At 50.7% G+C, this 16,961-nt stretch overlaps 1 protein-coding gene across 3 annotated transcripts in view; it reads left to right on the forward strand.

The window, feature by feature from the left end:
* ANXA6 (annexin A6) overlaps positions 1-16,961 on the forward strand; it is a 48,592-nt gene that overhangs the window by 395 nt on the left and 31,236 nt on the right. For all 3 annotated transcript variants that reach the window (XM_077895833.1, XM_077895835.1, XM_077895834.1), the window contains exons 2-5: positions 10,508-10,548; positions 15,268-15,358; positions 16,069-16,163; positions 16,683-16,796. In XM_077895833.1, the coding sequence (XP_077751959.1) occupies positions 10,534-10,548; positions 15,268-15,358; positions 16,069-16,163; positions 16,683-16,796 (315 nt within the window). In that variant the 5' untranslated portion in view covers positions 10,508-10,533. The remainder of the gene's footprint in view (positions 1-10,507; positions 10,549-15,267; positions 15,359-16,068; positions 16,164-16,682; positions 16,797-16,961) is intronic.

Below are 16,961 nucleotides of genomic sequence, written 5' to 3' on the forward strand. Positions count from 1 at the left end.
GGAGGGGAGGGGAGGGCGGACTCTGCGGCGGTGTGGTCCCGGGGCTGGGGGCGCGGGGCCCAGGCAGCGCTGGATGCTGGCGGTGCTTTGGGGGGAGGTCGGGGTCTGGGGAGGCTTAGCAGACCTGGGGTTGGGGGCAGCCGGACGGGGGTCTGCGGACCCGCAGGGCAGGGTGTGGCCGGGGCCTGAAGACTGAGGCTGTAGGAAGAGGCGGCCCGACCCTCCAGCGGCTCGTGAAGTGGACTGGGTGTGTTGTTGCGGGGGAGGGGGGGCTCTCGGCGTGCAGACCAGTGGGTGACTGGCTTGTCTGTTCACTCCCTAGGGACCCTCGAGGGGCCCTTTGGACCACCGCTGCCCTAACGGCGACTTGCAACCAGGCCCTAAAGGCAGACGCCCCACCCTTCTTGCCTTCCGGAAGCCCAGTTTGGGCCTTCCCAAAGCTTAGGGCCTCAGCTAACTCCCAAAATACCAGCATGGGACTGAAATACCCTGAATCCAATCCCAACTCCACCATCAACTCGCACTGTGACCTTGAATCGGTAGCTTTCCCTCTCTGAGCCTCAATTTACTTCTCCAAGTCCAGCGCTCATAAACCAGCCCCTCTGGGGGGACATGGCTATCCTTAAAATTGATTTATCTGTCAGCTGCAAGGAATGGTGACAAATTTGAGAAGTCTTGATTAGGCCTGGGAAGTCTGACCTAACCTTCAGACCCTGTCTGAAGAAGGGGGGGGGGGGGGGATCCTTTGGGAAGAGAATCCAGCCTTTGATTCCTTCCTACCCCTCCTTTTCTCTAAACCCCCGTGGGTCTTCCCTGACAATTCCAAATTTGGAAATATGGCTCAGGGGTTGGTGAAAGGACTCTGGTTTCCTCAGCCTGCCATTTTTACTCACTTCCCCCTCCTGCCCCACCCAAAGCACACCTGAAATTGCTGGCCCCACTGACCCAGAAGGGATATCCTGTCCTGCTTTGCCCTTCCAGGTGAATGACCAGCCCAGCTGCAGCTCCCACAGACCCTGCCCTTCCGGCTGGCAGGCCCTGTGCCCTGCAGAGGTCACTGGCCTGCGAGTGCGTGGAAAGCAGGGTTACAGTTCCAGGAGCTGGAGGGGTCCTTGGGCAGGGTCCTTCCCTCTCTGAATTAGTTAGCTGTCTGTTGCAAAGACTGCTGAACTAGCTGCCACTTCTGGCGCTGGTATTCTAGGATCCACTGTTGTAAGACAGGATTCTGGGAGTTGGGTGGGGCTGGGGAGGGAGGCCCAAGCCTGCATCCCCCTCTGCAGCTGTGACAGTCACTCATCCATCTTCCTTTGCCTTCCACCCTTTGTTCCCAAGGCACTGGCTGCTTGGATTCAGAAAATATTTGTGGTTTCTGCTTTAGGGCCATAGCTCTTGCTGGGGCAGAGTGTGGATACCAATGTGCAGAGTAGGGGGCCGTCCTTGGGAAGTACAGGACCTTGCCTATTGGAGCTGACCCTGGGAAGGGGTGGGGGACGTTCCGCAGTGTTGGGTAGCTGCCAGCATCTGGAGCATCTGCACTGCAGCACCCAGCAGGAGCCTTGGGCCACTAAGCCTCTACCCTGCCTCTGAGCAGCTGGGCCCCCAGGCAGGCCTAACCCCTAGGCCTTAGTCCCTTCCTCTCTAGAGGGGTAAGAGATGTGTCCATGGCACCCCACTGGTGAACTGGGTTGGGGCTGCCTAACTCTTTATGTTGCATTTTTTTTTCTAGAATTTTCTGGGGAGGCCCAATAGTATCACTTAGCCTCACCCCGCCCAGCTTCTCCAAGATATTTCCTGGGTGGAGACAAAGTGCAGGATGTGGTCTGTACCCTGATTTCTGAGCATGCAAGTCCGTGTCTTGTCCGTACCCCCACCACCCCCACAACGGAGGAGAGGAAGTCTTTGTTGGGGGGTGGAGGGACCTTTATGCTTATAAACTTCTCAGCTTGGAATCCAGCTACACTGCATTTCCTTCTCTCCGGAGACTGAGAAGCTCCCCCAGAGACTAGCAAAGGAGGAATGACTGTCTTTGGGTTCTCTGAGCCTTATTGCCCATCTGTAAAATGAGGATGAGGTTGATACCTCATGAGATTTTAAGATGGCAGATGTGAGAGAGCTTGCAAACTGTCGAGTGCTATGCACAGAGAGGCAGGTGCTACCGTTGTCGTCTCGGAAGGTTGTGGTATTTGAGGAAGCAGGTGACCCAAGCCTCAGGTTCCTCATCTGAAAAACTGAGAGTCCTGGTACTTCTCAAACGATAATAAAATCATCACCTCTGTTATTGAACCCTTCCAACTCGCCAGGCCCTTGCTGAACCCCTTGATATGTTGGATGCTGCTTCCATGCCCATTTTGCAGATGTGGAAAGTCAGCCTTCAAAAGTTTAGGGAAGAAACACTACTAAATACACATAGTGTTTCTGCTGTGTCAGGGCCACTTCTAAGCTCTAAGGTGTGTCTTCTTTTCATCTTCACCATGGCCTCTTCTGAGGCACTATTTTCGTCCTGTTTTACATACAAGGCTAAGTACTTGCCCAAGACCACACAGCTCTTAAAGAGCAGAGGCTGCAGCCTCTGTCTGTTAGACACTATACTTCTCTGTCTCTCACAAAAATGAACTGAACTGGGATTCAAACCCGGGCCCATAATTCCAAACCTGGGGCAGCCTGATGATCTCCTGGGGCCTTGCCCAGCCGAGATCAATGATTCTGGGTCAGGAGAGGCAAAGATACTGCTCTCTAAGAAACTCGAGTGTCTTGAGCTGGAGGGGGGGTGCCCAGGCACAGGGCCAGGAATGGCATTTACCCCAGCTTCATCAAAGCCTGGCTTCATCAAAAGCTAGCTCCTGGAGGATCGTGGGGCTGGTCCTGGTGTCTTCCTGTGGGCTGGGGGAGGAGCCATCAGGAAAAGGGGAGGGGAAGGATCATGAACTTATTCCCTGGGGGGCCTCTGAAGTTGGGTGCACTCATCCTGGGAGGCACTAAGATGATTTTCTGGGGTACAGGAGGAAACTCTAGGGCTCTTATTACATATGCTTTTAATTTCATGCTTATAAAATATATTTTTATGATAAATACTCAGTTTTTTTCCTTTTGTTACAGTGGTATATAGGATCCAAAAAAAAAAATGACAGATTACTGCACTAGATTGCCAACTTTGTGTGGGTGGGAGACTCATCTGTTTATTTTTTATTCTACCCTCATCTCCTGCCAATAAACATACTCAGTCAATTTTTTTTAAATGAGCCCCTTAATCACTATCTTTCTTTATCATATTGGGTAAATTATATCAGTTATTTCCTCTCGTGGCTATGTAATGAGGAATAAAGCACAGTTTCAAGCCCCGTACGCTGGATGTCCTTTTATTGTGTGATTTTTTTCCCTCAAGGGGGTCACTAAAGAAGCATTAAAACAGCTCAGTGCATTTCACCCAACAATCCTTATGAGCCGTACCCTGTGGTAAGGGGGTGCAGCAAAGAATCAGACACAGTGGGGATCCCTGGGTGGCTCAGCGGTTTAGCGCCTGCCTTCAGCCCAGGGCGTGATCCTGAAGTCCTGGGATTGAGTCCCGCATTAGGCTCCCCGTATGGAGCCTGCTTCTCCCCCTGCCTGTGTCTCTCATGAATAAATACATAAAATCTTTAAAAAATTAAAAAAGAGTCAGACACAGTAATTTTTAAGAAACAGTAAAGTCATGATTCAAAAGATATAAAAATGACCATGTGCCAAAGATTTTATTCAATTTACATACTAATAAGGACAGGTAGATGTTATAGCCAGCTTGAAAGAGAATCAGTAGACACTTTTATTAAAAAGAATGTACAGGGCAGGCCGGGTGGCTCAGTAGTTTAGCGCCGCCTTCAGCCCAGGGCCTGATCCTGCAAACCCAGGATTGATCCCAAGATCCCACGTCAGGCTTCCTCCCTCTGCCTGTGTCTCTGTCTCTGTCTCTCTCTCTCCAATGAATAAATAAATAAAATCTTAAAAAAAAAAAAAGGGAATGTACAAATGGAGGCAAACTGGTTTTTCTGGTGGAAGGGGAGGGAGATTCATTGGACCTTTACCAAATAGAACAGTATGAACATGTCTGTAAGAATTATTTTGCGCTGCCACCATTTACCTACAAATTACTGAGCTGTAAAATTGCTCAGACTGGAATCATAACCTGGAGACTTTGAAGTAGAGATTTTTTTCCTAGAGTACCTTGAAGGCAAGCAGCCTCCATCTACTCGAGGAATGGTAAATCCACAATGGTTGAATCCAAGCCAGTCAAATGTAGGTGGTTTCTGAATACTGTAGGGGTTCAAAGAAGAGAGAAATCCCTCTTGGATTCCTGGAAGAGTTGAAAGAATCACCTAGGAAAAGTTTTTTTCTTTTTTTTTTTAATTTTTATTTATTTATGATAGTCACAGAGAGAGAGAGAGAGAGGCAGAGACACAGGCAGATGGAGAAGTAGGCTCCATGCATCGGGAGCCCAACGTGGGATTTGATCCTGGGTCTCCAGGATCGCACCCTGGGCCAAAGGCAGGTGCTGAACCGCTGCGCCACGCAGGGATCCCTAGGAAAATTTTTAAAAATTACCAAAGCCCAGGCCTCACCCCAGAACTGATTAATCAGAATCTCTGGGGGTTGACTTTATGCTTTGGTAAATTAGAAAAACTTCCCAGGTGAGGTTAATGAAGTCAGAATTGAAAAGCACTGGTTTTGATGCTAGAAGGTTGGGTAGAAAATGCTGGTGGAAGAGGTTCTTGGCTTAGTGGGGAAAGGATGTGGTGATGGACGAAGAGGAAAGAGGAGAAGACAGATAAATCAGAAAGGATGTTGTGGGTCTTGAATGCTGAGCTGAGAGAGCCTGCTTTGAAGAGGGTCACTGGGGCCAAAGGGGCAAGCAGTGACACAGGTCAACTTAGAGTCCCCCGGGTTCTCCTGGGGCACAGAGGTCTGGGTGAGTTTTTGCATGACCTTCCGTGTTATTTTTTGATTTTTCTCAGATTGCCTTCCCCACACATATCTGGTTTCACTCCCTTCCACTCAGCATCTCTTCCCTCCCTGAAAGCATATGCTCTATTCCTCCAAAGTGTGCAAGGTACCTTTTGAGGACAGACATGCTTTTTTCTTATGCTGGTGTTTCTCTTCTGTCTGACATCCCCTCTCCTCTCCAACTGCTTCATTCCATGACGTCCAGACTCGCGATTGTGCCTATCAGCCTGAACCTCTAACATGTGTCTTTAACTTTATATACATATCACAAATGCAGCAGGAAAGGACAAGGTAAAAGAACATTTAGAAAACTAATATTTTTGTCCTGCACCCTGATGGCTTATTGTGCCTAGTACCCCTCTAACGGTGACTGTCATGACAGAAGCCATCACTTATTAAACATTTAACATGATCCTAGCCATGCTGAGTATTTTACCTGCCTTAGCTCATTAAATTTTCACACACACACACACACACACACAAACACAAACAAAAAAACCCCAACCTTATGAGGTTAGCATTTCCCAGATAAGGAAACTGAGTCAGAGAGAAAACTTTGCCCTAGGTCATGAACTAGGAATTTTCTGGAATGTCTGCATTTGAACTCAGGCCATGACTGCAAAGCCTCCGTTCTTTATTATGGTGCTACACTGCCTATCTTGTAAATATTTGGGTTTATCATAATAAAAGCTACGATTTCTTGAGCCTTTACTTCCGAATAGGCACTGGGTTTGGGGCTCTTCCTCTGCTGTTTTGTTTATTTTTCAGTACTTGGAGATAATTTCGATGTGCATTTTGTAGATGTGGAAATTGAGATTCAATGAAGGTAATTTTACCTAAATCACGCACTGGGGGCAGAGCTGTGATTCCCAGCTAGGTCCGACCTCAAAGCCCATGCCTCTGGCGTGATTTGGACAAGACCCTTTCCCTGTCTAGGTGTTGGTTTCCCCAACTCTTGCACTTGAGCAGTGGCAAGCCACAAGTCCTGCCAGCTCTGGTGTGTTCTGTACCCTAGCGCCTTCCTTCTGGCATCAGATGGAGCTCCCAAAGGGGAGGTAGGGAAACATCGTTGCTTTCAGGCTAAAGAACTAAAGAGAGGCTGGCCACAGTAGCACAGAGCCACTAGGACATTGTACCCTAGAATGGATTCTGGAATGATCAGCCACGATGAGCCCTCATGGATGCCCAGATCAGAAGAGGTTCAGGGTTCTTGGGAGGAGAGAGGCACAGGTGCAGAGGGGCCATACCTGCCAGTCTTGAGAAGCTATTTCAGTCGGGGCAGGGGATAAAACTTACATATTGGGTAGGGGGGAGGTTTGGGGGAGAGAGAAGAATCCTGTGACCTGGGGGAGAACCCTCCTGGGGCTGATGTTTTGAGGTTCTCCTGTGAAAATCCCTGGTTGGAATCTATAAAAGCCTTTCTCATCCACTCTGATTTTCCCAAAGACGGTGTGCTATTATCCCCATTTTATAGATGAAGAAACTGAGGTCCAGAGAGGGAACCTGACTTGTCGGAGGTTACAGACAGATTGGAAACCAGACGTAGGTGTTTTTCTTTGGCCTCTTCCTTGTGTCCTGTTGCGGCCATGGTCCACGGTTGTGTGGGGGGCTTTCGACCTGGGACTCAGAGGCACAGATACAGGCTGTTGTCTGGGCCTTGGCCAGCCACTTATCCTCTCCAAAGTGCCTTTACCTCGAGGAGAAAATGAGGGGCCGGAGGTGGTGGATGGTTAAGAGTCCTCTGGGATTCTGAAACATTGTATATAAAACACTGATTCAACCAATTCTGGGTTGCTCTGGTCTCAGAGACCCTTGTAAAGGCAGGGTAAATGGCACCTCTGTGATTAGCTCCAGTGCTTCCCTGAGCCCGCAGAGAAGGGGCTCCTGGAGATGCCCACCCCTCCCCACAACTGCAATCTCAACATCTAGTTCTGGAAGAAGTTTGCTTTCTGTGTATACACCAGCCTGCACTCACATGAAGCACATGTAAACTGTTCTCTGAGCTGGGAATGTTTTCCCAAAGACTGGGAGGCCCTTCCTCTAAGCCCTAAGCCGTCTCTCCTTGGAAAGGGGCTCTCATCCAGATGGCCCTGGGCTGCAGCCAGCAGCTGAAGTTTCCAGCGACAAGGCCAAGGGAAAATGCTTCCAGACTGGAGGTACAGGTGACAGGCCTGAGCCCTCCCTGCCCAGCACACTTCCCTGTTTCTATGCTGGCCTTGGGGGATCCTTCACACCCCCTGCCCACACCGTGCCCCAGGTTGGGAAACCCAGGAGCTCACTCAAATGTTCACACATGGCGCCCCCCCCCCCCCATCCCCGGCTGGGGGAATTTCCACTTCCTGGTGAGAGTTGCATGTTGGTACATTGGTACAGAGGGGCCCCTGGTTGTCAGGGAAACACCAGGGTTTCCTCAAGCTCTGCTAGGGTTGCAGGCAGATTGCCGCCATCCTCTGCTGTTCATCCCCAGGCCCCACCTCCTGCCTGTCTGCTGACTGCAGTTTGGGGGACTCATGATCAGGCCCTGGGGATCCGGGCAAACTGGACACAGCGCTGTCAGAACTTCCACCGGCACAGCGAATGCCTGGCCTCCTCATGCGCTCTGCCCTTGACATAAGTTAATGTCTCAGCCTCTGACAGCCCTACAAGGCAGGAAAGGGAAAGGCCCGGTTTTGTACTTGAGATAACCTAGAACTCAGAGATGAGCAATGTGTCCGAGGTCACATAGCTAATAAGTAACAAAACCTTATTTGGTTTTTTTTTTTTGATGACTTATTTTTAATTTTAATTTTAATTTTAATTTTTGTATATTTTTTATTGGAGTTCAATTTGCCAACATATAGTATAACACCCAGTAGTCATCCCATCAAGTGCCCCCCTCAGTGCCTGTCACCCAGTCACCCCAACCCCCCGCCCACCTCCCCTTCCACTACCCCTTGTTCGTTTCTCAGAGTTAGGAGTCTCTCATGTTCTGTTCCTCTCTCTGATAATTCCCACTCATTTTCTCTCCTTTCCACTTTAATCCCTTTCACTTTTTTTTAATATTCCCCATATGAGGGCAGCCCGGATGGCTCAGTGGTTTAGCGCTGCTTTCAGCCCAGGGCCTGATCCTGGAGACCTGGGATTGAGTCCCACATCGGCTCCCTGCATGGGGCCTGCTTCTCCCTCTGCCTGTGTCTCTGCCTCTCTCTCTCTCTGTGTCTCTCATGAATAAATAAGTAAAATCTTTAAAATATGTATATATATTCCCCATGTGAGTGAAGCCATGTGATGATTGTCCTCCGATTGACTTACTTCACTCAGCGTAATACCCTCCAGTGTGGTCTATGTATACAATGGAATATTACTCAGCCATTAGAAATGACAAATACCCACCATTTGCTTCGACCTGGATAGAACAGAACAAACCTATTTGAATCTACTTCTGTCCGTCTAACCCTCCCCCCCCAAACCTGTGTTCTTCTTACTGTCTGTCTCCTTACTGTCTGTCTCCAGTGACCCCAGAATGAGAGCAGGATTACAGACTGAGGTCTAGAGCTGGTTTTCCCTAAATTGTTGCTGGTTTGGGGTTTGTTTTTTTTGTTTGTTTGTTTTTTGTTTGTTTTGGTGGTGTGGTATGTGGTGGACTGGAAAGCACTGAGGTAAAATGTCACCCTGGTTTCTATTCTTCTAGTTCCACTCTTTGTAACTCTTGCTGAGTAAGTCTGATAGAGTTCCTTATTCTTACTTTTATTTTTTTTTAAGATTTTTATTTATTTATTCATGAGAGACACAGAGAGAGAGAGAGAGAGAGGCAGAGACACAGGCAAAGGGAGAAGCAGGCTCCATGCAGGGAGCCCGACATGGGACTCGATCCCGGGACTCCAGAATCACGCTCTGGTCCAAAGGCAGGTGCTAAACCGCTGAGCCACCCAGGGATTCCCCTTATTCTTACTTTTAAAAAGTAGTACACAGGGATCCCTGAGTGGCTCAGCGGTTTAGCGCCTGCCTTTGGCCCAGGGCGTGATCCTGGGGACCCGGGATTGAGTCCCACGTCGGGCTCCTTGCATGGAGCCTGTTTCTCCCTCTGCCTGTGTCACTGCCTCTCTCTGTCTCTCATGAATGAATAAATAAAATCTTAAAAAAAAAATTAGTACACAGACATGGCTCAGAAAGATCCAACGAGGGCACCTGGCTGGCTCACCGGTTGAGTGTCTACCTTTGGCTCAGGGCATGATCCCGGGGTCCTGGGATCGAGTCCCACATCTGGTTCCCCACAGGGAGCCTGCTTTTCCCTTTGCCTATGTCTCTTCTTCTCTCTCTGTGTTTCTCATGAATAAATAAGTAAAATATTTAAAAAACAAAAAAAGACAGATCCAATGATACAGTCCTGACTGAAATGGAAAGCACAGGCCCTTCTTTCTCCTCTTGTCCCAGGAAAATTGCTTCAGTTCCATCTTTGCCTTCCTGCTGAGAGTGCTCACCAGCCTGCCCTGGCCCCCCTTTCTCTTTCCCTTTCCAAGGCAGTTACAGCCCTTTTTTTATTTCTTTTCAGTTGTAAGACATTTTTGTTTATTTTTTCACTCTATCTCCTACACTCCCTTGGATAAGATCATGTGTCCAGTTTGTCCTTAAAGAGGGGGAAAAATCCAGCGTCTTTACAGTGGCTCATGCCCTGATCCCCTGCCTCCATTCCCTGCTGCCACATTAGCCACACTGAGTCCCCTCGACTGCACTGCCCTAGGTGTCCACATGGCTCATGTCATCCTCTGACCATTTGGCCTGAGCTCCTTGTCACTGTCTCCCGACCAGGCATTATATTTTCTCCTTACTTTTTTGCCATGTGCATTTTTATTCTTTCCCAGTATGGAGTCAGCTGCAGAAAAGCAGGATTTTAAAAATCTCTTTTATTGATTGCTGTATCCTCAGTGCCTAATTAGAGCAGTTGCTCAAGAAAGGCTCACTGACTTACATGGGAACCACAGCCCTTCAGACATTTGCAGCAGGTGGCCCAGAGCTCTTGGAGCATTCTCATCTGCAGAACGTGAAACCCTGGCTTCTGGAACCATTCCTGGTGACTTAGACATAGGGTATGCATGGTGCAGATAGCTTGGACTCTGGAATCTGGACTTTGTTGAATTCACTTTTAAGCTGTGTGACTTTGAGTAAATTACGCAACCTCCCTGACTCCCCATCCTCCATTCCCTCCTCTGTGGAAGGGGAGAATCTGATGCTGGGAAGGATCACCATGAGGATTAAGTGGGACATCTGGGAAAGTGCCCTGTATGGCCTGGAGAAGTGGTGTGTGCTCAGAGGTCATGCCCTGTCTCCCTTTCCCATCCTGGTGTGAGTGTCTGGACCCAGGCCAGTCTACTCAGTGTATTATGAAAAGTGCAACTGGCCCCAAGGCAGGTCTGGATGTAATTTAACCCAAAGGGCTGGGAGCAGCTGGAAAACAGCAGGGGGAGCATACTTCCCTTAGGAAGCAAGAAGGGTGAAGAAATTGAGGGAAAGCATGGAGGTGACCAGATCTCATGGGTCTCTTTCTTCTCCACAGTGTTACCTGCTGCAGAACCTGATACCATGGCCAAACCACAGGTAAGGAGCCTCCCCCCTCCTGAAGGCTATGCTCTGCCTTTCCTGGGCTCCCAGAGTCCCTAGGCCCACTCTGCAGATCCCCGGTGCCTTCATCTAGAAAGGAGCAGGAGAGATTCTCAGGCTTTGCTTGATCCCATTACAAGTCACATCCTTTTCAGTTGCAAGTGACTAGTGACAATGCACAACATCCTAAGCAGAAGAGATGCGTATTGGCTTATGTGACTAAAAAGCCCAGGGCTTCAGGTTTGGCTGGTTCCAGGGACCCAAATGATGTTGTCAGGATTCAGCATCTGTGAATTGAACTTCCTCTGGGTGGCTTCAGTCTTGGGTGGTTCTTCCCTAACTTGGCACTCTAGCCACCAGCTGCCCCAGGCTTCCATTCTGTTTCCTGAGCAAGCTGGAGGAAACTACATAATTTATTCCTAATGATTCCAGGGAAAGTCCTAGGTCTGGTTCTCATTGGCTGAGCCAATGATGACTTGGATTCCGGTGGTTGAGTTGGTGCTACCTGAACTGCGTGGGCCAGAGGTGGTTCCCCAGGGAGATGGCTACTGGTCAGGCAAAAGCATTCGAGGGTTATCTCTGCTCTGGCAGTGGAAGCGTCCCTTGTTACATGCATCTGGGTTTAAGTCTCCCTGGCTTGGGAGACCCCAGTCTTTCATGCCGTGTAACTGCTTTGCTGAGCAGTAGAAGTTGAGGTGTGGTGGAAGAGCTTTTACTCCTGGGTGTGGCCAGGATCGGGTTCTGTCCTTGGGCAGAGTTAACTGTCCTGTGCCAGGCTTTACCTGAGAGTGACTCCTCTTGTCTAGCAGTAGAAAAGGAGATGGAATTGAGAAGGGAGGATAAAACCAAGGTACATCTGACTTGGCCTCTCTTGCTCCTCCCTTCAGTCACAGAGCGACTGGCCACAGACATAATACAGGAGCTTGATCTTGGGGGAAGTTCTACTCTCTCTGGACCTCAGTTTTCATGACTCACCACCCAGTGAACAAGGGCCTTAAGGATATCTATTCACAATTTTTGAAGAGCTCAGTTTCTCATGTGATACAGGATCAGTGCTCAAAAGAGTCCTAGCTGTGGCCTCCCTGTCAGCCTCTGAGGAGCACACTTTGCACAAGTGGCCTCTCTGACCAGGAGAAGAAAGTGTTAGTGGTTATGGGCAAAGGTCCAAGGCATAACTTGCTGTTCCCCATTTTCCATATGTAGTCATACCAGAGCCACTTCCTGGGAGGCATTCAAACTGCAGGGTTCCGCACAACTCAAGTGGAGAGAGCAGATCCTGGAAGGTCAGAGGGGTCAGGACCTAGGGCATGGATATTTGGAATCCTGTTCCAGGGCTCTGTTCCAGGTTCCTGGAATCCTGTTCCAGGTTCCATGCTCCTGCCTGGCTGACCTGTGGTTTCTTGTTGCCTTGGACCAGGGGCCGGTAGACAGTCTGCAAGCAAGAGTCCCAGGGTGTAAGAGCCTGCGGGGTCCCTCATCTCACAAGATGAGCTGGAATCCTCCGATGCACAGGACTCATGCTCTGTGTGGAGGCAGTAAAGTAGCTCTGTGGGTGCAGGTTGTGGAAGCTGGGAAAGATGCCTAGAGGGAGCTGCGGGGGAGGAGGGAGCTGCTGGGGAAGAGTGAGGGGGCTGATGTGCGCACAGGGGAGGGGACGCTGGAACAGAAGGCCAGAGGGATGGTGCAGAGTGTGGGGGGCAGCAAAAGCAATTTGGCCTGCTTGGAGTGCCAGGGTTTGGGGAGGGAGGGAGGTTGCAAAAGACAAAAACTGGAGAGTGTGAGCAGGTCTTCTTCCATTCTTGAGCTGAAGTTTGTATCTATTGCTTGCGATTATTGGCAGCCCAATTATGCATCCTGTACACCCCCTTCCCAACATTCCTATACCCCCCACACCCATGCACAGAACAAGCCACTTTTTTCTCTGGTCCATTTCTGCTGTGTTTTTTTTTTTTTTTCTTCTTCTTCTGCTGTGTTAATTGGGTTATCCTCCCCATCCTTCCTTCTAGAAGAGGGGGGATCTTGAGGACCAAAGATGTGAAGAAATGGTGTGGTGTCAGAAAGGTCCCAGACTCATAGCTCTGTGGCATCCATTTGACAGGGGTGATCTGGATTGGAACTTGACGATGGGCGCGAGAACACTGAGGTCTGGGCAAGAGGGGGGCAGGCACTGGTCCACGAACCTCCAGCAGCTGCAGAGCTGAGGCCCAGGTCAGGTGTGGTCACGATCGCTCCAAGCTGGAGTCCTGGCTGGGCAGCCGTCTCTCGGGAGAGGCTGCAGGCTCCTACTCAGGCAGCAGCTGGGATGGGTCCCGAGACCTCAGAGCCTCAGGGTCCAGGCCGCTCACCAGCTGGCAGCAGGACCTGCTGAATATTTCAGGGTGGAAAGTCCTTTCTCTGCTCTCCGCACCCCTCGCCCCTCCGCGATGGGTGCCCGAGGCCAGGAGCCTGTCTGCCAGAGGAGCACCAGGCTGTCTGGGTGCCCTGAAGTGGGGACAGCTACACAGGTGGCACCTAGAGACTGAGTTCATCAGGTTGGTGTGAGGATGACCAATGGTGGGAGACTGGGGGACTTGTAGGACTGTCTCTATGCCTCTAAATGTGACCAGCGCTAAGCCCCCTCCCCCATCGTGTCCCCCTCTTCTAGTTGTTGCAATCCCAAGGGCCCCTGGGATAACCGCCCCTTGGAAGAGTTTATTGTCCTTAGGCAAAGACACACCTGGGAAGCTGGCCTCGCTGCTCACTCAGCCGGTGTTGAAGGGAACATTTGGATCAAGCTCCCTGTTGTCATTAGGCTTCCTGTCCTCCTGGAGGACATTGCCTCATCCCTCACCTGCCATGGGAGGAGGGGCAGCTGAGGTTGGGGAGCAGCTGCATGGAGGGGAGAGGGTCCTCAGCTTGCTGCTCCTCTGCCCTTCCACCTCCTCTTCTTGTTCTTTCCTGGCAACTTAGAGTCCCATGGTCCTGGCAGCTCTGGATGTTGGCACTGAGCACTGGAGAATCTTCTAGAACCTTACTGTGCTGTTTCCTGTGTGAAGCCTTTCTCCTAGACTCGGCTTTTCCCATCCCCCCTCCCAGCCCTTGGGGCCAGCTGTCACTCAGCCTTTAGGGGCTCAGTGTAGAATTTACCTCCAGGAGGTCTTTGATCTGCTCAGAATGTGTGCGGTCACTCATCCATCCGGTCACTGATCCATCCGGGTGCCTGTCCCCCTAGGCAGCAGATATCAGGGCTTGGTTACTCCAAGCTCTGCACTAGGTGCCGGGACTGCACGGGTGAGAAGGGCCGTTGCTCCTAGGGCTTTCTAAACAGACTGTCTCTTTTCTGACCTGGGTATCTGGCCTGGGTTACTCTCTCCTCCTCTGCCCAGGGGTGTGATCAGGTTGCAGGGGATTCACGGGTGGCGGGAAGAGGGCCGTGTCCCTTTCTGGTCACCCGCCCTGTCAGAACTTTAAATAGCAACCCTGCGCCCACGCATGCATATCTCAGAGGAGCAGCAACTGCAAACATAAACCAAGGAGCACCCAAATGTCTGGCCAGGCCGTTCAGTGGGGCCTGGGAGACGCAGGAGATGGTCGGAGGCTCTTTTTTGCAGTGAGCCACCCCCAGTCCTTGCACAGGTTCCCTCCCCTAGATGGAATCGACCTCCACTATTTTCCCAAATTACTCTGCCTCTGTTTTAGGGTATTTATTACCAGCTCTATGCTAATTTGTGTGCTTCTCTCTCTCTCTCTCTCTCTCTCTCTCTCTGTCTGCTGAGTCTGAAGCTCATGAAAGACAGGGTCAGGTCTTCTTTCTCCCTGAAACTTCAGCCCTTAGCATTGGGCCTGGCCTAGGCTAAGTGCCCTCTCACCATGCCGTGAGCTCAGTACTCAGGCTCCCGCAGCCCCAGCCACTCTCCTGGCCCCAAACTTCTCTGGGGCCATGGAGCTGACCCACATCTGACTTCTCTGTGAACCAGTCCATTGTGCATTCAGGTTCAATGTCTCAGATCCTCTGGCTCTGCCTCTCCTCCCTTTCACCCCAAAGATCCAGCCAGCTTGTCCTCAGATGCCAGTCTCTAGCTCAGTTCACTGAGCCCAAAGGGCAGCATCTTGTCTTGGCATTGATTCTGAGGGTGGTTCTGGGCTTCCCTTGGGCCACGACCTCACTCTCAGAAGCTGGCAGCTATCAGGTGTCTGGAGCTGGAGAGCAGAGGGGAACAGGCCAGAGATCTGGGCTCTGTGGGACCCCCAGCAAGAGGCTTTCCCTCTTTGGGCTTGGTTTCTTTGTTTCTGTGGAATAGATCATCTTAAGTGCTTCTACAAGTTGGAATCACATTAAGGGAGGCAAAAGGGTTTTGTAGACTATAAAGTGCCATAAAAATATAAGGAACTTTTGTTATTCTTGAAGGGATCATTTCTATCCCTCGCATTCAGCCTGGCTTTTTCTTCTCTTTCAGGTCCTGGGAAAGGTAATATAGTCCAGTGGGCTCGATGGAGCCACTGTCCCTTGGGGAAATGGCAATGTCTGTGGGCAGGCTATGTCAGGAGGTACAGAGAGAGTCGTCCGTACCCTTGCCTGGGCTTTCTGTAGTCAGTGATTAATTTTAGGGGAAGGAAACTCAGCCTAGACTCTGCCTATGGCCAGGGTTGAGAGTATGACCTGGGGTTGGAGTTGGGGCTGGGAGCCTTGTTTAAGGCCAAGATCAGCAGTTCACCTTCTGCTTCTTCTCTCCACAGGGTGTCAAGTACCGTGGCTCCATTCATGACTTCCCAAACTTTGACCCCAACCAGGATGCTGAGGCCCTATATACTGCCATGAAGGGCTTTGGTGGGTGCTCAGCCACCAGCAGTGGGGCCCTGGGAAAGGGAGCAGGACTCATGGGAGCTTGGGGGTGTTCCCACATGTGGGCTCAGCCCCGAACCCTCCTGGGGGCGAGGGTTGGGGTGAGGTACTGAGATGGGCTCACTCATTCTTTTGTCTCCTCTTTTTATTATTTTTCATAATTTTATAATGAAATATTTCAGACCAACCAAAAGGTCTAAAGAATAATAGAAGCTTCACCCAAGGACCTGCCACCCACCATGAGAAGTAGCACTTGCCTCCTCATAGAGTTGAAACCTCCTTGGTGGGTCCCCTCCTAAAGCATCACCCCTGCCTTTCCTCTTGGGGGTAACCACTACCCTGAACTTGGTGTTCATTATTCTCTTTTATTTCTCTTGTTGAAACAACCCTGTCTTGGGTGTTAGGATACCTGGGTTTTTCTAAACCTGGTCTCATTTTGAAAGCTAGGGTGAGTCCTTGCTTCTCTTTCAGCCTCAGTTTCCTTATGTGTCTGATGAGGGACTAGATCACAGGCCCTCTGAGCTCAAAATCTGTGGGTGCTGTGATACTTCTCAGTAGGGCCTTAACAGGTCCCCATAGATCCTCCCCCACTGACACCCCCGCCTGATGAACGGGAGGCTGGTGCTGAGGCTGGTGCTGGTGGGCTTCCCGGAGGCAGGTTGACGTTGGGTCACCAGTGCCCTCCTGTCTTCCAGGCAGTGACAAGGAGGCCATACTGGAGCTCATCACTTCTCGGAGCAACAGGCAGAGGCAGGAGATCTCCCAGAGCTACAAGTCCCTCTACGGCAAGGTAACCATGGCAACTGCTAGGTGGGTGGGATGGGGCCAGGGAGCTGATTTCATTCACCCGTGTGTTCATTCAGGGTCCCTCCTGTTTTACTCCAGCTCAGCCCTCCGTGCTGACAGTTCTGCCCTCCTTTTCTCTTCTCATTAGTCAGATGTGTGGGCACTGTGCTAGGTTGTTGGGGCTCACAGGCGAACGAGACCTGTGGGGTGTCAGCCCTGTGGACCCACAGACAGTGGGAGGGACACTCAGTAAACAAGTGAACCAACAATGCCAGGGAAGAGGCACCGTGCCATGCACCCCCCATTTGCTCACCGTGTGACTTTGGGTGAGTTGCCTGACGTCTCTAAGCCCCTTTCTTAGGGTTGATGGGAGCCCATACCTCCCAGAGTGACCCTTCCATGGGCTTACTTAGCCTGGTGTCTTGCAGGGCAGGTGCTCATTAAATGTGATAAGAATCACATTTAATGAGCAACTCCCCCTCCTCCTCCATCTCCTCTCCCTTCCCCCCCGACCCCCACCCAGGACCTCATTGCTGACTTGAAGTATGAGCTGACAGGAAAGTTTGAACGACTGATTGTGGGTCTCATGAGGCCACTTGCCTACTGTGATGCCAAAGAAATTAAAGACGCCATCTCGGTAAGAAGCGTGGGTCAGTATGTGTGTTGCAAGTGGGGGTGTGATTAATGGGAAGATTCTGGTCTCTGCAGCAAGTATTCAGTGAGGCCTGCACCCACCAGCAGTGTGCCCCACTGCAAGAGGCAGCTTGCTCAAACGCTGTCCCAGAGGGGTGCCACAGTCTCC

This window comes from Canis aureus, chromosome 4 (assembly GCF_053574225.1).
Source record: "Canis aureus isolate CA01 chromosome 4, VMU_Caureus_v.1.0, whole genome shotgun sequence".
NCBI lineage: Eukaryota > Metazoa > Chordata > Mammalia > Carnivora > Canidae > Canis > Canis aureus.